General features: G+C 39.8%; 1 protein-coding gene across 4 annotated transcripts in view; it reads left to right on the forward strand.

Moving 5' to 3' along the window:
• EFHC2 (EF-hand domain containing 2) overlaps window positions 1-20,920 on the forward strand; it is a 269,392-nt gene that overhangs the window by 154,111 nt on the left and 94,361 nt on the right. For all 4 annotated transcript variants that reach the window (XM_087427094.1, XM_014791042.2, XM_087427093.1 and 1 more), the window contains exons 3-7: window positions 2,381-2,531; window positions 12,822-13,045; window positions 15,944-16,195; window positions 18,657-18,770; window positions 19,158-19,296. In XM_087427094.1, coding sequence (XP_087283220.1) covers window positions 2,381-2,531; window positions 12,822-13,045; window positions 15,944-16,195; window positions 18,657-18,770; window positions 19,158-19,296 — 880 coding nt within the window. The remainder of the gene's footprint in view (window positions 1-2,380; window positions 2,532-12,821; window positions 13,046-15,943; window positions 16,196-18,656; window positions 18,771-19,157; window positions 19,297-20,920) is intronic.

Raw genomic sequence — 20,920 nt, forward strand, 5'->3', positions numbered from 1 at the left:
CATACCCAATTACAAAGAAAAAAAGAGTTTTAGATTGAATACTACTGTAGGGGCGGAAAACTTTTCCCTTCTAGATTCTTTGACTGGTCTAAATTGACATAAGACATTAACAGGAGAAAAACACGTTTTATACATATGGGAGCCCTATAAAAATGTGAGACTCCCTGGCAGTCAGGTAATGAAGGCTTATATACCATCTTGAGCTAAGGAGAAGGACGGTAGGGGTCTGGGGCTTCAAAGGGGAGGAAGACAATTCGTAGGAAGATGAGAAGAGCAAATGTTTGGTAAACAAATGTGTGTCATGCCATGCAGATAAGTCTTTCTCATATAAAAAGTTATCTCTGGTAATAGCTCTCTTCCTGGTACAGGCCCCCTATCTGAATTCTTTTAGACAGTTAAGGGGGAGGTAAAAAGTTCTGTCTGAGTCTGCTGGGTTCTGATTGTCTTCAGCTCAAAATAATCCACATGCCAAAGTGGCACATTCTGAGTGGCATATTCTACTCCCCCCCACTGCCTTTACTCAAAGCTCCGTGAAACAGCTGTCTTGTCCTTTTAGGTGTTCCAACAACATCTTTCTTCCCTCCTACTTTGTAAATGAGACATAATTCATATAACATGAAATTCACCATTTTAACGTGTCCAGCACTATTCAGCATCCAACATCTTTCTTTCAGTTGAGATAAAATTTACATAACATAGAATTAGCCATTAGCCATTTTAAAGTGTGCAATTCAGTGGCATCTAGTATATTCACAATGTTGTACAACCATCACCTCTTATCTAGTTTCAAGATATTTTCATCACCCCAGAAGGAAACACTATACCCATCCAACAGCATCTTAGTGGAAATGTTCACTCAACACAGATATGACAACATTCTAGTAGTGGTTTTAGCTAACCTTCTAACTGGGATTAGGCCGGATGAATTCCCCAAGAATTCAAGCAGCTGAACATAGGACCATTTTGGAATGAAGCCAAAGGTGCCATTTTGCAGAGTATTGCTCTCTGGGCTTACTAGATTCTTAGAACCTGTTCTGATAAAGACAATGCCTGGTCAATATCTGTAACTGATCCATCATTTTGAATGCAATAATTTCACTAACTTAAAACTTATTTCTAGTATCCTTTATGTTAATTAACAAAGCTTCTTGTGTTGATCAGAGATAAACTACTGAAGCAGTTTTTCAGCCACTTCTGAAGTGTAGGTATTTCACACTGATAGAAATTTGCTAAATATTCCCAGAGTGTATATTCCCTAATTAGGATAACTGACCACCCCTAGAGGGTAGATTACACCTAATAGACTCATTCATATATATCATATTGTCCATGTCGAATTATCCTGGTATTATATATACAATTAACTTTTGCAACTTTAATTATGAAAATTGATCAAAAGTGAGAGCAAAGGGAATATTAGAATGGAGCTCTAAAGGAGTCTGTGCCCCTGGTCAAGCTTGAAAGGGTAGCCTGAATCTACTGTTCCTTCAGTTGTCCTCAATTACCATGTGCTTTCTCAGTGTGTGAGCAGGTCGCCGTGTTGAGAGTGATTCCACTGGCTAAAGAGACGTATTATTCATACAACATGGTACCTAAGCCTAGGGAAGCTGTTTCAACTGGTCTTCAACTGAAGAGGTAGTCAGTCCTCTGCTTAAACATGGGAGAAAGATGGGCTTTGTTGAACTTACTAAGAGGCACAGTTTTCAAAGGGGTTAAGGAATTTTCAAGGATATTTTTTACTATTTCTGATTTTTACTGTAACTACTTTAGAATCCGCCTCTCCTACCCATGTCCACCTCCCCTGTCTCCCAAAACACACAGTGAGACTGGGTCTAGCATTGAGCTAGGCATTTTGAGGTTCCTGAAGAAGTGTATGGTCGAGTCTCCAGTGCATTGGAAGAATTTCAGATCTGCCTGTTTGAATTGCCTCAAGGCAAGCAATCAGCAGGACCAGAAGTCAGGATAATTTCATCCTAGAACCAAGGTAGCTGTGTGTTGTTTTTAATGGGGAAAAAATGACAAAACTTACATTCATCGTGTGAGAAAGAATATTTTGTCTTCTATAACATATGCATATAGAATTCCACTGTGAAATTCCAGAGACAGATGCTAGTTAAATTTATGGTAGAGCTGAATGATGGATTTATTGCTTGGCTGTCATTTCCTCATTGTAACCAGACGGTGATGAAAATATAAAATAATCTTTATATACTGTAATCTAGGTCATATATCCATTCTCATAGCTGATGTGAGGATGTCTTCTTGCAAAAAAATCTCAATTTTTTTCTTTATGTTAACAAGTATATGGCCAGTAGCTTTATTTATTTTAAGTTTCCTGAATTTTTTTTTATTTCTTCGTTTCTAATTATGATTCCAACAGGTATTATCTTTTGATGCCTATTTAGAAGATGAAGTAGCTGATAAAAGTCAAGAAAACTATAGAATAAGACGCTATAAAATCTACTTCTACCTTGAAGATGACACAATTCAAGTAAATGAACCAGAGTTGAAAAATAGCGGACTGCCTCAAGGTATCTTTTAAAGCAGAATTATGGTTCTTTCACTTCTAACTCCTGTCTTTGTATACTGTCTTTCTCTAGCTTTCTAAAAGACCCTATGCTACTGCTTAGGTATCTAACTTGTTGGCGGTGGTGAATATAAACATGCTGTTAGCTTGTAGTTATTGATGTTGACTTACCAGCTTTCTACCCTCCAACACGTCAACACTGGCCATTTCTCTCACTCTTCTGTGGTGTCCTAGATGTGTATTAATCATACAACGTGGTACATAAGCCTAAGGAAGCTGTTTCAACTGGTATCCTTTTAGGTGCTGCTCTAGTATGAGCAAACTCTCCTGTGTCTTTGACGTTTTTCTTCAAACTCTTTGGTCTTTTTGCTGTGACCACATCACTTCCTTCAGAGCACCCTCGGGGGAATAGAGAAAACTGTTCTTCACTGCCACTTCCAGATTGGTATTCTCTTTTCTTTCTTGAATTCACTGCCATTTGCTTCAACCACCCTCTTCTCATCCTGATACCTGTTAACTACAGACTTTGATGTTACTTCAACAGAGGATCATTGTTCCTTCACCTCACGTATGCCAGTCATCTTTATCCATACTCCACTTTAGCCAGATAAGAGTTAACTCTGTGATATGGCCACCAGGGAAGCTAATCCTAGGTTGAATAGAAATATGGCAGAGATCAAGGGAGGTGACTGATTTCTCCTGTTTTTGTTTGAGTTCTTCACTTGGGACAATGCTGAGTTCTGGATGCCTTCAGGGGACAGCAACCAGGATGGTGAAAGGACTGAAAATTTGTCATGTGTAAGGCAGAATAGGAAAAAGGGATATTTATCAGTAAAGACTCAGGTGTGCCTGATAAATGTCTTCAGGAATCTAAAGGGCTGTCGTGTGGAGGAGGTATGACCTAATTTTCTGTATCCTCAAGGACAGGACCTAGGGGGTCAGAATTCAGGTCAGTAAGAGGAATAATTTTCTGGCAGAGAGCTGTTGAAAGTTGTAGTGGATGGCTCTAGATGAGGATGGGGGTCAGGGTCAGGTATAGGGGTGGAAGTGAGGGGAATCACGTATTTGTTTGGTCGTTGGTATAGATGGATGGCCCTGGGGGCATGTCAGGGGTTATTTTTCACTGACAGCTTAGAGGTGTGGAGGGGAGTCGTGTGTTTGGTGGTTGGTGTAGATGACCTTCCAAGGCCCCTTTGATGCCTGAGGAACCATGATTCTTGGGTACGCTGTTGTCTCTTTTGGAGTATTGCCATCTCCGATATCTTAGACTCTGAAATTGCCTTCTCTGACTACAGTCTCTACTCCTTTTACTTTACCCACCATCCTTGTTCTTCATTCTCCTGGCAAAACATGTCCTGAATCTGTCCGTGTCTCTCTATCCCCTTTGCTACCATCCTAACCCAGCTACCCTCATTTCTTGAGTAGAAGAATGGAATAGCTGCCTAATAGGTCTCTCTACTTTCATTTATGTTTCCCCTACAATCTGCTCTTTACACAGCAGCCAGAGTGTTGTGTGGGTATTACCTTGATGCAGTGGTGGCCTCCAAGAAGCATGCATGCAGGCTTTCCCAGAGGCCACAGAACGCAAGTCTCGTGGACCAAATTAAAATGCATAAATCACACAATGCATTAAAACAATTTAAAACACACAGTGAGAAGCAAGGGGAAAAGATGGGGTAGGTTCACACGCTTAGGACATGGTCCAAGTCGGTGGAAGGACCACCCTGCCTGAATCCTGGGACAAGCAGTGATCCTGTCTCTCTCTTTCTGCTGCATCAGCCTTTCCTACTAACAGTGTGGTTTGGAGACCAGAGTTGAAGTTCAAGCAAGGAGGACCACAGACAGAAGGAACTTCAGGCTAATGGGAAACACTTACTCTATTGGAGAGATGCAAGGATAAGTGGGCCTGAGCACAGCTTGTTCGCCATTAAGCTTGCCGAATAGTCATGGGTTTTGTTTGTGTTTCTTGAGCAAAGGACACATGGGGCCAGAATAGGTGTCACCAATGAATGAGTGGTTGAATTAAGGCCTCATGAATATTGAGTACTCGTGAATATGTACTGCCTCTTGTACATTTAGTGTATCATGAATATTTAGAGCCCAGGTGCCTCATGTATGATTAATAGCTACTGAAAATTAGTCATCTCTTGGTCCTTCAATCTCTTTTTTTCTGTGTTTAACATATACATGCTCTACTTACTATTCACTTATTGTTTTTTAACATGTCTTACGATTTTCTGGCTATGTCGAATACACATTTTTGCTTACTGACTGTGTATCTGGATCCAATGCCTCCACATTGATATACCACAGTGGGTTCTAGGGGGAGAAATAGGGATTTTGTGACCATGGGCCTCTGAGAGTAAGGTTGTGATGAGTCAGTATGCAAAGGACTTCCTTCAGTGCTCATGGGATTGAGGTTTTTCTTAGAGCATGGCTTCATTGGGTCTGGATGATGAATTTGGAGCCAGTCAGCATTGCCAAGAACTGTTTGTTGAATGCCTACTCTGTGCCAGACACTGTGCTGGGTTTTGGGAAAGTAGACAAAAAGACTAAGACTCATTATACTCCTATCTCATGGAGCTTATAGGCAAGCAGATTGGAGAGGAAAGGGAGCAAGGTGACCAGTCCAAGAGCTTGCAGTTGTTCAGGCTAGGAATGCTGAGTGTCCAAACCAGGACAATGATGGTAGGAATAGAAGATAGAGGAAAGATTGTAGAGACATTTGGTTCGCAGAGTTGATAGGCCTTGACCAGCAATTAAGTATAGAGAGTGAGGAAGGGGAATATCTAATGATAAAGTGCCTACTTTATTGTTATCTCATTTAATCCCCCGGCAGTCATCTAAAGTAGGTCATCGTCAGCTTTTATAGAAAAGGGAACAGGCTTAGAGAGGTAATTTGCTCCATCTGAATTTTAACTGGTTGCCTCAGAGCTCACTCTGTGGTTGAGAGGATGGTGATGCATTAATAAAACCCAGGAACATGGAGCAAGGAGCAGCATTGGGGTTGGAACTGGGGTATGTTTGTTTTGGGTCATGAGGCCTTTGAAGGTGGGTTGGGACATCTGTATGGTGGTGCTCACCAGGCAGGTGGAACCTTGGGATGTGTTTTAAGGAAAAGAATCAAGACAAGATATGTGGACTGGGAATCAGGGGTACCCAGATCATGAACAGAATCAGGCTTATTCTACCATGTTGGAAGACAGCCGTTGTTGAGGTGGTGGAAAGAGGAAGAAAATTCGATTTAGTATCTGTACTTGGTTTTACTAGTGGAGGGAGAAGGTGAGGATTGGTATGAGGAGGCAATATGAGTTGTCCTCATTCTTCTTTGTGCTCTGACACGCTATCCACTTCCTGGTCTTTTTTATTTGAAGAATTTATGGCTTAATGGTAAATCTTTCAGGTAATACAGAAATGCTTTGCTATTTTAAAAAAGGTTTTCACAAACTTTTAAGGTTGGAAGTGTGACGTTTTATTTTGTAAAGGGACAAGAGGTCGTTAGACTCTTCAGGGTCATTTTAAACATATATAAGGCAGTTTTTAAAGACTGACAGAATGGATTAGAAAATGTTTGAACAATTGTTTCAGAACAGAAAGAAAATTTACAACTTTTAATTTCTATGAGCATCTGTTTTACCTAAGTGTGTTTGTTTAGGTAAGTGACAGTATTACTTTAGCAAAAAATATTTTCCTATAAGTTTTCACTTAAATGCTTTACTCTGATATTCCCTAACGAAACTTTGCTTATTTTTTTATTACTTTCCCCACATGACACCAGATTTACACAAATCGTGGACTGGAGGTCACAGGACATCCCGAACCTGCATTAGTGACTTGCATTGTTTTTATTATTATTACTTTTTAAGTGAAAACTCATATTCCTGTAGCTCACTGGCCCCGTCCAGTGAGTCTTAGTTTTATTAAACTATCCAAGAAGAAAAATGAAGTGCAACCACTATGAGGATCTTGGAAAGTCTTATATTAAGATTTTTCAATTCTCTCGGCCTCTTGATTTCAAATCTCACATAGGCAGATTCCAAAGGCAAATTGAAGATAGTCATAATGATTTACTTGAAAATAATTTTTATGTAAGTAGGAGTGAATGTTATTCATAAAGACTCAGGAAAAAAAAAACCTGAGTAAAAGACAATTTTAAAAGTCTCTTGAAAATTTCAGAATTTCTAATTGGCTCGCTCTGATCAGGACGTCTCCATGAGCAAAGATACAGCTCAAGGGATATGGACAGAATACACAATAATCACGACCTGTAACGAGAGTGAATTTGTCAGCAGAGTGGAGATACCTGGTGGGCTATAGGAAGTCCTGTGGAAGACAAACATGAATAAGCACTCTATCATCAAGCTTTGTTTAGCAAGAAACCAGTCTCTCTTGAAATATTTAATATGATTCTTGTTAAGGAAGGTCTTATTTGGACAGAGGATACTTCGGAAAATCATTAAATGCCTTCTTCCAGCCTTCCTAAATTAAATGATAGGGAAAAAAGAAAACAAGCTTAATGAGCCAGTGGCTCAGACCTCAGTAGGACGGGGTAGACAGCGTCTCTTTCAGTTGAGTCTTGAGTGGCCTGGGATTGCTTTTCATTTGCCTGTGTGCCCTGGGAGGGGGTTAGAGGTCACATTTAGGTGCCGTGTACTGACGGTGTTCCCGTTACTTCCATAGGGTTTTGATATTTTCCCAATGAACTGGGAGGTCAGATGCACCTGTTTTTTTTTTTTTGTGGAGCTGACCATCAAAAATTAGTGCACCCAGATGAATTAGCCTCCCTTTTCATTGCTTCTCCTATCATGTAATTTTTTTTGAGAGAGATGGGAGCTTGGAATAAGCCAGAAACAAAAGAGGCATCCCTTAGCATGGTGCCAAAATAGGCATTCAGTTACATGCAGCTTCTAATCAGAACAACATATTTTTAATGTTCACAAATCCTTGTTGGCAGAGAGATATATGTGTGTTATAAGTCAAGTTGCTGTCGCACTTCAAGGCTTGCTTTCATTTCTTGCCAGAACATCACTCTCCTTTTGGTTAGATGTGTTATATTTATAGAATTTGTTACTGTTCTCTGGGAATGTAGTTAAAACAACGTTACACCAAGCCAAGAATGTCAGAGGTTAATCTCAGTAGTTTTACCTCCAATTATCTAACAGGATAATTGTCAAATACTCCCAAGCCAGACTAATCTATGCTAAAGAAAGGATGACAATTAGAAATGTGTCATGATTTTCTGTAAGGTCTATACCAGTTGTTCTCAGTTGAGAGTGATCATCAGAATCTCCTGGCCCACTCCAAGAATTTCTGACTCTGTAGTCCCAGGGTCAAGAACTGGCTTCCACTTGGTTCTTAGTGCATCTTGCATTAAGAACACTGATCTCCCCTAGTGACTTGTTTTGGCCCCTCAGCCGGTAGTATTTTTTATGTATATTTTTATACTCTAGGATAATCTACCTTAAGCAAGCAAATGTAATCACAAAATAGAAGTCAGTCATTTCTATGTAATTCATTCATATTGGGCATATACTGTATCTAAGTATTGCATCCCATAAAGTGGAGGAGTGGTGGTGGTACAGTTGCCAGATATAATGCAAGATGCCCAATTAAATGTGAATTTCAGATAAGCAATGAAGAAGTTTTTAGTATAACTGTATCCCAAATATTGCATGGTACATATTTATATTTAAAATTATTCATTGTTTATCTGGAATTCAAATTTAAGTAGGCATCCTATATTTCAATTTGCTAAATTTGGCAACCCCAAAGGGTGGAGCTTCGGAGAGGTGAATTGTCATTGAATAGAACAGAGTAGAATTTAAGAGTAGAGGTAAGTCACTGATCTATGAAAATAAGTGCTTGGTACATGTGGCTGCTCAGTAAATATTTGTTGAAGAAAGGAAGGGAGGGAGGGAGGAAGGAAAAAGGGAAAGGAAAAGTGATAGACAATGTTCATAACACAATGCAGGCATCATAAATGTACCAGGTTCTTTGAGGGATCAGGGGGGAAAAGCCAATATCCACTAGAGAAGAAGGCATGTGAGTGGTGCCTCAGAAGCTTCTCCAGATAAAGATGGAAGTGGAAGGCACATTAGTCAAAAGGAATAGCATGAGATAAAGAGGTGGGGTAGTGGTGGAGTGAGGAGTTGGGAGGTATTTGGGAGCAGATCATAGAATGTGTAAGAAAACTAAGCAAGAAGGCAGTTATGCAAGAGGACATTAGAGCACCTAACATGCTGTCCTTTGGGGCTCATTCAATGGCTAGGGGGGAGATGCATAGGATTATTATTTCTTATTATGATCAGAGATGTGGAATTTTTAATTTTTATTCTTTTGCTGCAAGACAGGGGTCAGGCTATCTAAATAAAAAAAGTTGTTCTTTTGAAACCAAAACTCCAAAGATGACATTTTATAAAAACAAAAATGGAGCAGTCATTTTAGTGAAGGAATAAAAGTGAACGTGAGAGGAGGGAAAGATTCTCTTTCATGTCTGATGACAGTGAAGGGCCTTAGTGTTTTTAGGATACAAACTTAGTAATCATGGTGACAAGTGGCAATTCCAGTTGTATAGTCATTCACCTAAGAAATAGCTGCCTCTAGACTTGGATGTACCCTAGGTCTAATACTAAAATGAACTAAATGTACTTAAAATTAAGATAGAGGTAGGAGGTTGAAGTCTTAATTCTGAAAGGTGAGTTCCTAGAAACTAAATTTAGCGGTTTGGGCAAAGATCTAAAGCCAGTCCCAACTGAATTAAATGAAAAAGCATTAAACATAAATGGATATATCATCATTTTGATCTAAACCACAGGGAAATGTTAGAAAGTTAAAGCTTACAGTGTATAATCAGATAGCAGGGCCTTTAAAAAGGAAGAGAGATGTAGAATATGAAGATAAGGAAGAGCTTAAAAGCAGGCACCGATGATGGACATTTGCCCAAATTGTCTTTATGGGGCAGTTAAGAAGATCAACATCTAAAAATTTAAAGGGCCGATATGGTGCTTTTGTTGTTGTTTTTCCATTTTGTAGCATTATTTTTATTTATAAACCTTGATGATCTCGGGTGCCAAAGACATGGCATCCTGCCCATTTCTTTGATAACTCCAGAACAAATTTCTGCTGGTGGAGTTTCTGCATTTATCATGGAAGACTATGAACACACAAATAACAATAAGTAGAAATTTCAATCCCCAAAGGACACAGTTGAGAGATCCCACGAATATATTATCGAAAGCTCTCATGTGCAACTGAACATTTCAAATGGCCCACCTTAGTTTTCTGAATAACGTGGAATTGTGACTTTGGACTTCTCATTATTAAAATTTTCTTGTTTGGTGTTAGATCTGCCTTCTCTTTCCAACCCATGGATGGTCAGGACTGTTTTTTTGTTACCACAAAGAACTGCCCCGGCCTCTTCTGAGAACCATCTAGTGAGAAGTGTGGGAGCTAAGATAAGGAAGAGCATGGGGGTCTGGGGTATGCAGGCTCCTGAGGGCGGGGGCAGGGAATGTAGTGGTGCTGGCCCTGGAGGGGAGATTGCTGCAACTGGCAAGTGGGCCCTCTCTAGAAATTTGCCTTTAGAGAAGAGAGAAGCTGTTCTTTTGGAAGAGCAGCTCCATCATCTTTCTCTCCTTTTCCTGGTGACTGACAGCTCTTCTCCCTATTTCTATTCTGTTTTGCCTTAACACTCCCTCCTCTCCTTCACTTTAGTAATTTGTGGCTGCAGTACAGTGAGATATACTTTAGTGCAAACTGTGAAAAGTAACGGTATTTACTTAGAGCTTAAAAACCCAGGTTCAAGATCTTTTCTGCCATTTGTTAGGGTGTGACCTTGGGCACGTCACTTAACCACTCTGAGCTTTAGTTTTCTAATCCATAAACTGAATACTTATATTTCATGCATTATCTGCCCCATGGGATTATTGAAGATTAAATGAGAAAGTGTATATGAAAGCATATCCTAGGGCTGTGATGATGATTATGATTATTATTATTTAAAAGCTCAGTGGGTGGGCCAGTTCTTCCCACCTGGAAAAATAGAGGATTCCTATTCGAAGTCTTACTGAACAGAAATCAACACTAACTTGCTTATTTGAATTTTTATAATGAAGTACAAATACAAGATAGATGGAATTTCTGAAGAAGCTCCTGGCTGTTGAATAAATCTTACATATTTTAAAAACTATCACAATATAAGTATTTTTAAAGAGATATATAATGGTTACTGAAAATACCTGAAATGCCCATGCTTTTATAGATGTTTAAGTATGCAATTTGTTCTAAATGTCTAATCTTGAATGATTAAATAATTTGCATACTGTTTTCAGTGGCATGAATTAAAGGCTAATTGAAGTATAATTTTTTGCAGTAAAATTATATCATCTTTTATGTAGTACATTTAAAAATATTCTAGGCCAGTTCTAATTTTATAGTTTTATTATTTTAATTTAATGTACCAAGTAATTAAAAATTGCTACAAAGAAAAGAAGATGAAAATAATTTTAGTTAATTTCCTCTCAACAGAGTGAAAAGATGATTAGTAGAATAATGGAACAGAGCTCAACACAGTTCCTGGCACATGAAGATATTCATTAAATGTTCCTTAATGAATAGAATGAATAATTTCTAAGTATTTCTAGACTTGAAGACAAGGCACCATTCTCAATGCTATATAAAATGTGAAGAAGATTGCTTGATATCTTTGTACTAAAATACTTCCATACAGAGGTTACACAAGCCAATTTTTCTTGAACCGTTAGACCCTCACTTTGCTCTGCTTGCCTTTTCTCCTTTTCTCCTTGCTCTTGGAGCAGATTCTCAGGCCTAAGTCAGTCACAGATATTGAGAGACACTTCTCCATTGGTATCTTGCATTTCTGTAGATCTTGCAAGCAGAGGCACTGACTGCTTCTTGTTCTAGGCTATCTCTTCAAGGATGTTTATATAGCAAACAGCTTTAGAAGACAAAGATAGTCTCTCCCTCTGGAGCAAAGTGCAGGTTTGCTCATAGCCTTGGCAGATAGAGGTGGTGTCTCCTTCGAGAACAAAGGGCAGACATGCTTATTGTCCACTCTAATAAAGATAATGTCGCCCTCTAAGACAAAAGGCAGGAATGCTTATTGCCCATTATAAAAGATTTGGGTTCCCTGAGCTCAGGGTTCCTCTCCTGTAAGTACCTACTGTGTGTGCAGGAGTTACCTGGACCTTGTTGTGTCACCCTATAGGAATTGAGGCTCAGGAAACTGGTGCAAAAAATGCTGATGTTCTGGCTACTGTTATTGTTGTGAGTAATAAACTGCCCTTTATTTCTAATCAAAGCATCTCGTGTCTTCTACCAGCATCCGTGAAACTGTGGCAGGCTAACTTGTTGTTAGCTTGCAAGTAGGGTAAAATCTCAAACCCTAAACAATTCTTGACAATAGGTTTTTCGGCAGTGTTTGGATAAGTTGGCTGGTATGGTGTGATGTAGGTGGTATACTCATCTAGGAAGGGAACCCTTTTACCTCCAGTGGCTAATCATTTTGTGTATACTTGGGGACCCTGGGTCCATATTCTCAAAAGGAAAAGTGAATGGGCATCATAGGGTTGGAAGTAAAAGATGAGATGAGTTTCAGAACCTTTGGCCCAGAGCACTGGCTGAAACTATGAAGACTCTGATAACCCTCACTTTGTGGGGGTGGTTGGGTGGAGTTGACAGAGGCTATAGAGGAAGAAGGAGGGAGAAGAGGTTGGTAGAGGAAAGAAGATTTGTGAAGCCTCAAGGCAGCATAAACTCATTCATGCCTTTAGAAGCTGTAAATCATGGTGTTGGCGCCTATCATATTGAAGCTTATTAGCTTATTTTTTTTGAGCCAAGAGAGTGCATTTTTGTGAGCACTCTGCTTTGAGGTCTTAGTGCCTTGTTTACTGTGCTCACGTTGAGTGCTAGTGGGTGGAAGTGATCAAGTTTGTTCTGGGAAAAGACATGACGGCGGTGTCTGGCACATTAGGTCACTCTGTTTATACCCACCTCCTCCTTTTATCCCGCCCTGATCTTTATGGTTTAATTAAGTGCTTCCTTTGTACCACTTAGGCAACTAACATACGAGGCTGGTCAAATAACTCTGGACCTCAGAAGTCTCAGCTGCCTCTGGTACCCTCAGAGTTTGAACATACTAATGCTACCTGCAAGAACCAGCCCTTTGCCCACTTCACTGTTGTGGAAAAGCATTCAGGGTTGTTACAGACACGTGCTTTGACCTCTTCCTTGTTAGCCGCCCAATGAAACAATTCCATTTTATTTCATTCCATAGGGACTTTTATCCGGCGTCATCGGATTTCTCTCCCACCTCCTGATGAGGATCAGTTTTATACTCTGTATCATTTCAATATCAGCATAGACATTGTCTTTTATGGCCGGACATTCAAGATTTATGATTGTGATACATTCACAAAAAACTTTTTGAAGAAAATGGGAGTCAAATTAAACCCCCCGGGACAGTGTCCAGAAGATCCTTACATGAAGATGCGAAGAGAGGTGAGAAGTTGATATGTCTGTAAATTCTTGTCTTCAGAATGAGAATCCCTTCGGAGAGTCAGTACTCCTGATGCAGATGTGAAGGAACTTTTGGGGATATTGTCACTGGAGTTGTCCTGTTCTCCTTTGGGCTGGAGGGAAGGCTGGGTGTTGGTCTCAGTGCAGGAAAGGCTCATGCACTCCCCCACCCCCACTTCTCTACAGGGAGAGTCTCCCTTCCAGGCTGTAGGAGTCTTTAGTGAGCCGCCCACATGGGACAATTTCTAAGAGCCCATGATTGGCTTTGTGGTCACTGACAGCATAAGAGTTGGGCCCACACTTACCTGACTTGTCTTTCCCATTTTAGTTGCCTAACTCTCGGAAAATTTTTGCTTCTTAGTACTGATTTACTGAACCAAGCCTTGGATGTACCTTTTTCCTTCTTGGACTTCCAACTCCCCTCATGGCGGCATCAGATGCAGAGATGTTCTGGAGGAGTGAGGAGGGCCATGATTCCAATGTGCCCCCTTTACGAAGGGATGCTTCTGTTCAAAGTCTGACCCCAGTTTAGTGTAGGGAGGAAAGAATCAGTGTTAGTAGCATTATTGTCGTCTTTCTAAAGTTTTTTTTAATGATCCCTTGGCCCAAATTATATGTTTTACAGAAGAATCTGAATACCCAAAAGGGCAAGTATTATGTGGAAGGTCACATACCTAGCCAATCTTCTTGCTGGGACTGGTATTCAAATCTCTTGCTTCTTCCCCTGATTTTCATTATTGTCATTTGTTTCCCTTTTTCTTTTTTTATTGAAGTATGATTACACACAGCAAAATACACAGAAATTAAGTGAACAGTTGTATGAGTCTTAACAAATGCATACGTCCATGTAATCCACACTCAAATCAAGACATACAACATTTCCATCCCCCCAGAAAATTCCCTCATGCCTTTTTCCAATCAATCCCTCTTGCCACCCAGGAATAACCACTATTCTCATTTCTATACCTATAGATTAGTTTAGTCTCATTTTTATTGTTTCTAAAACTTGTAACTCATTTCCTTGCAGAAAGATAACATAAAATTTAGAATAAAATTCTCCTTTGATTCTGCTTTGATCTCTTGTTAAAAGCTGCGTGTAAGATCATTCATCTATTCCTGCCTCCTAGCCCCAACAGAATTATTCTTTAATGTTGTAGGCATACAACCCTCCTGAGAAATATATTTTTTTGATCCTGGACTATCTAAGGTGAAATTCCTGTGACATTATACCTATATGTATTGGCATACAGGATTTACGATTTGGGGTCATTATTATTTTTTCCAAATGCCCTAGGTGAAGGAGTCTAGATAAATATGGAGTCTTTAGAACCAGCAGAGAATCTAAAAGAAATGGAGCCATACAAATTACCACCCTTTGCATATGGCTGCACTCATTCACTAACAGTTGGTATTATATGATAGTGATTGTGAATGATGATGCATTATATGAATTATTTAGAGCACTGTGTGATTTTATAGGTTTATAAAGAAAAAAATCTTTTGTGCCAGAAATTGAGAATAAATACGAAGAACAGCCAAGAAATGTTTTAAATAATTTCCTTGCAGATTGGGAGAATTATTTTAGTATTAATTCCCTCAGGGAGAAAGCTCTTCAATAAATATAGAAATCTGTGGAAAATTAGGAGTTTAATAAGAGGCTTTTATATTGACTTTAATGCATTTACTTCTTCAGTGTTTGCTGCCTTGAAATGTAAAGTTGAAATTAAACAATTTCACCTAAACTGAAAAGAGCCCCAATGGTATATAATCAATAATGCATTTCTTAGAGGATTTATAATGCCACAGAAACAGTTTTTCAGTCAAAGTAGAGGTCCTATAATTGTATTTAAATACCAAGGATAAGACTGAAGAACCTCTGGAAGGCCATCATGTCTCCCTCCTGTCTTGGGTTAAGTCTGCACCCAGACTGCCCTGGGCAGAGACAAAATTTTGAGAATTTACAAATAAGATTACATAACCCGATGTGGGCCTACATCTCCTGTGCCAATGAGCACTTCCTTATATAATGATCCTATTTGGCTACATCAGATAGAATGGGGGCAGTTTTGCTCCAAGACAGGGCTGAGAACATGCAAATAGAGAAGAGTTGCACCAAGAAGACTGCAGACATAGGGGTTCCTGGGGCGGGGGCCAGAGCCCAGGCGGTGGTTCTGTGATGACTGGAAAGTTCTCTATTTGCTTTGCTCCTGTTTCCATGGCCTTTCAGGTCCTTGATATCTAAAGCTTTTGAGCAAAATAAAGCTGTGAATATATTTCTTCTCTTTTACCTTCACAAATATGTTTGGATGAGTAAGAAGGATATACAGATATGGATTTTCAGTGAAAAGACAAAATTTTTTTTGGTTGAGATATAATTAACATAGACTCAGATGTACAAATCTTAAGCATATAGACCCACAAGTTTTGAAAAATGTATATAATTTAGTAACCAACATGAAAATCAAGATACAGTGTATTTCCATCACCCCAGAAATTTCCCTGGTCCCCCTTTCCAGTCAATCCCCTACCCAGAGGCAGTTACTATTTTAATTTCTGTCACCATACATTAGTTTTGTCTGTTTTTAAACAAGAATTTTAAGTCTTTGAGAAAAGTCAGTTTTCAAAAACATTACAGAAGTGCATTTTAGTGTATTAGAATAATGTTTAATAGGAAAAGATTCCTAATACTTGATTGTCTGTATTTTTAAGGTTAAAACTAGTTATATGTGCATGTACATGTATGTCATTAGTCAGTTGAAATTTTTAAAAATATCACAGAATAGTCTACGGAAAAGATATCTTTATGTTCTTTGATTGCTTGCATCCCAGAGGTGATTATGCAAAAACCACAACTATTATTGACCTTTTCTCCATTTTCAGAAGCTAGACTTCGTGGAGCCCTTACGTCCCTATGAGTCCTTCGACACCCTGAAGCAGTTCCTCAACTATGATAGGAAGGTTTTGCGTTTCTTCTGCCTGTGGGACGACTCAGCCTCATTGTTTGGGGACCGTAGAGAACTCATCTTGCATTACTTTCTTTCTGATGATACTATTGAAATCAAAGAAGTGTTGCCACACAACACAGGCCGGAATGCTATGCCATTGTTCCTCCAGAGGGGAAAGCTACCAAAGGTGAGCAGTGGACACAGAACCACTTTCCGAGTTTGCTTGTGGGCTGAGAGACTCTAGTCACTCACTGTCTGGAATGTCTTGCTATAACTATGTGATGACAAGTTACCATATATTAGTGCAAGTGTGTAGAAAACTTTCTTTTTGTGCCCTATATTAATATACATCTATGAAAGTAATACATAGGTATGACAAATTGGAGTTGGAATATTCTGGGATTAAGGCAAGTAAAGGAAAAAAGTCAAATATAAGAGAAAGTACCTATGCATCATTGAGTTCACAATCAGTCTTATGAAGGTAAATGATCCTCTAGTTAAAGAATTGCTCATGGCCTTGGATGGGGCACTGGCCTCTGGCCTCTGTAGCCTACTGAGGAGATCCCATGGTGGTGTTCTGGGTTGTGAATGTACACACACACATACAAGTGTACGCACAGGAGTGACTCTTCTGAAAGTAGCTACCAGTAACCAACCAGCCACTGGCTAACGGCAATGACAGCTTTTGCATTATATTTATTATTAAAAAAGAGTTGTCAGACTAATTCCTACACATATTTATGGCCGTTTGAGAGCTGGTATAACATGGATGCAACAGAAATAGCACAGAGACAGAAGACCTGGATAAGAATTGTAGGTCTGCCACTTAATAGCTGTGTGACCTTGGCCAAATCACTTAACCTCTCTGATTGTATTTCCCTGTCTCTAAAATGCACTTAACAAGGCCTCCCTCCTGAGGTAATTAAAGATTGAATGAGATAATATAGTGAAAAACACTGTCTAAGGGGCCGGCCCTGTGGCATAGTGGTTAAGTTTGGTATGCTCTGCTTCCGCGGTCCGAGTTTGCAGGGTCGGATCCTGGGCTTGGACCTACACAACTCATCAGCCATGCTGAGGCAGCGACCCACGTACAAAATAGAAGATTGGCACAGATGTTAGCTCAGGGCTAATCTTCCTCAGCAAAAAAACAAAACAAAACAAAACAAAACAAAACAAAACCACTGTCTAAGGACCTATAAACACCTATAAGGACTCATAAAAACATGAAGGCTTTTTCACAGTTCTGTTATATTTTATTTCTTATTTGGATAAAGTATTTTTTAACTTAATTCTTAGTGCTTTTGAAGAGGTTACTGTAACACTCATTTCTGATGCAAACAACTGCTGGTTATTTGGTCCTCACAGGAGGCTCTCCTAGATTCTCTGAGCCTACCGCCAGAAACTCTGCTGTGTTGTTTGGGGGTGGAGGCAGGATTTGTCCCAGAGGGAGCTCTGGGGTATGCGCAGCAAGTGACCAGGAGATACCTAAAATCAGGAAGACTGATTTTAGAATGGCTTGAAAAATAGGCTAAGTATAAAATAATGATGACACATCTGACATTTGCTGTGTGCCTTGACATCAGTTGCTTCATTTATTCATTCATTCAACAACTATTTATTGAGTGTCAACTGTGTGCCAGCTCTGGGGGTCCAGTGAGAAAGAAAATGGATTATGTCCTGTTTCATGGAGCTCACATTCTCCTGGGGGAGAGGTGTAATAATGGGGAGTATTCCCTTGATGCTCACAGCATCCTTTGAGACAGCAAGGAATAAGTGCTATTGTTGCAGTTAGATGATGAAACTGAGGTTCAGAGAAGATAAATATCTGGCCCCAAGTCCTGTAGCTAGTAAGTGGCAAAGAGAGAGTTTGTGTCCAAATGTACTGTTTTTCTCTGTTACTTGGGTTACTTATATCCCACACATCATAAATTCACACGTCTGAACTTACATTTTATGTCACACGTATTATGGATGATTCAGAGTTCTCACCTGTATGTGATAAACTGATCACTATCAATTTATGTAAGTTAGTTAAGATATTTCCTGCAGCTCATACAACTGCTTGGACCACCTCCAGTGCCTGTGGAACTGAGGAGGGCCCTGGCTTGCTCCAGGCCACAGTTTCTGTTAGAGGCTGACTGCACTCTATTGTTCTTGCCACCTCGCCACCCTGCCTCTCTCAGCCAGCAAGTGCTTCCTGAGCTCAGGATCAGGCAGGGTGCTAAGCAGAATAAAGAAAAGAAGGCAAGGTATGGTTTCCTCCTCAGGGTGTTTTGTAGTTTAGTGAAGAGAAAAGATGACTGCTGATGAAGCAGTTAGAGAACCACAAAAAGTGGTTTAACCCTGCAGTAGGTGCTATGGAGGTTTGGATTGGGGACAGGCCAGTCAGAGGGGAGGGGTCAGGGGGAAAGATGGAACTTTATCCATCTTTATCAAGGCCCCTTCAGGGCCTTGAAGGATGGGTGGAGTGTAGAGCAGCCTGCAGAGAGTGAGGCAGCATAGGGAGAGGTGGATGGAGTATGTGTCTTATCTTCCTCTGGATGGCAGAGAAGATCCATACAATGCATATTCTCCCTCGAGCCCCTCAACAGGACCATCTTTGTGTTTAGAGACCATCTACCATGTCTTGTTTTGATTTTGTCTTCCAGTATGGCCCACCTGGAATCTACCAGCCAGGCGAGGTAACAGATCGAATAGTTCTCAATATGTATGGTGGCTTGGTAGAGAACCGAATGGATGGCTACCTGTTGGATAAATATCAGGTGAGGAACTTCACGTTTTATTACTGTTCCCAGTGTGACTTCCTTGGAACCTGAAATGTGGAGTGAGTTACATATTCTTCTTTTGTGAGATTGCGAATGAAATCGAAGAATATATAAATATATGCATCGCACTGCTGTTTATTGATAATAAACATGCTTAAGTGCTTATATAAGTAGATGCATTGCATTGCTATTTGGTATCACTACATTGCTAAAAGAATATTTTAAAATGTTAACATTGATCGTCTTTTGATTTGATTTTAAAGATTTGGCTATAAATGATATAATCGTGATTTTTTTAAATTTCTTTTTTCCTTTGGGAAGGGGTGCCTAGGTCTTTGGAGGGTCTGTGGTGCCAATGTTGTGTTCCTTTGTTGTTTTTATTAGCTAGGAAAGTTAAACCAAGAGTTTTACAAAGATAGTGACCTGTCCATAGGAACCACCATCAATGTGTGGGGAAGAAAAGTGCTCCTTTGTGACTGTGATGAATTTACGAAGTCTTATTATAAGACCAAATATGGAATTGGTAAGTGATATGTATGCTAATTAGAAAATAATATTTAAAACTTAGAATCTTTGTTCCCTGGTTGAGATTTTACTTTTGAGTTTCAAATGCTAAGCTTATAATAGCTCTACGAGCATTTGCTCTCTGCCAGGCATTTGTTGTCTTATTTATTCCTAACAACAATTCTAGAAGGGTAGAGATGAAGAAACTGAAGCTTAAAAGGGGCTGACTTGTCGAAGGTTATGCAGTGAGTAAAGGGTGAGCCAGGATTTGAACTTGTCTGCCTGATGCCAGAGGCTTCCTCATAGCCCTTTGCCTCACTACAATATGGGTAAATGTTTTGGTCGACCAATTGAAATAGAAATCTAAATGCTTTTGTTTTCACTGAATTCTTGCTTGCCACAATGCAATACTACTTATTTGAGTTTTCTGGGGAATTCTCTTGTGCCACTTTGCTCTACCTTTCCTGGTGAGGCCCAGCTAGGTTTCCAGCTTCTCTCTTCTTAGATGTCAATTCCATTCAGATCAGCTTAGTTCTGTTTAGAATGAAAACCAGTGATTTAGTAAGCACCTACTAGGTGCGGATCATTGTGGTAGACTTAGGAGCTACAGAGTTAGGTAAGGAGTTTCTAGGCTGGAAGGGGAGCAGAGACCTACAGCATTTTACACAGTGTTATGAGAGTCACAGAGGTAGGTGGAGGATCTGATGTGAAACCTGAAAAATAAACCGCTCATTTGTTAAACCTGCCATCCAGCACTGCCCCCTTCCTGGGCCCTCTACCCCAGGCTCCATGTATCTGCCGGTGCTAGGCTAAGTGAGGGTGGTGGGAGTTGCCGACCTCCCAGATTAGGGTTTGGAGCTGGGGTGTGGCTGCTAACTCCTGTATTCCTCTCTGAACCATGGAATATTCATATGAGCACACTTCCCCTAGGGATGAGATGGAAGCCAGAGCAACCACAGCTTCCTAAAAGATAAGGTGCTTTGTCTCTAGAATGAGATGAGGCCCACCTTATGTGTCTTGGTGTCTCCATTGTGCAGTATCCCTGGCCTCCTGGGAGTCTTTATATTGTGGGAGAAGGCACACAGAGCACACAAAGGGTTGGAATAAAAAAGACTTTCAATTTCACTCTTTGGTTCATTAAGGGAATTTGTTCCACTGCATCTGCATGCCAGATGAGTCAAAATGTGTGGGCACTGTGGGCCAAATTGGTGGCCACTTCTTATTTTATTTTCCAGAATTGGTTCTCTTTGGTGGACACAGTTGGGCATATTTGTTTTGGAGACTGAGAGCAAGAGGCAGCCGGAATGTGCATGTGGTGCCTGCTGTAGAGAAGCTACTAGTGACCCTTAGATCACTGGGGAGGAGAATTTGGTCTTTAATAAGTGTAGATGCCTCTTTGGAATCAACAAGTCTTCAGTGTAGACTTGAAAATTTGAAAAACATATATGTATAAAAGATAGTCACTGAAAACATTTACTTGTGTCCTACTTTTTTTTTTTTTTTTTTCAATTGATAAAATTTTAATGTTGTGTGTTCAAGTAAGTTAAATATGCCAGACAATATCTTTAAAAGGGGGTAAATTCTTATAATTCCATAAACCAGAGGACTCAATTATTCCATTTACAATTTTCGGTAAATATTTT

The sequence above is a fragment of the Ceratotherium simum genome, chromosome X (assembly GCF_057802395.1).
Source record: "Ceratotherium simum simum isolate JZ-2026a chromosome X, ASM5780239v1, whole genome shotgun sequence".
NCBI lineage: Eukaryota > Metazoa > Chordata > Mammalia > Perissodactyla > Rhinocerotidae > Ceratotherium > Ceratotherium simum.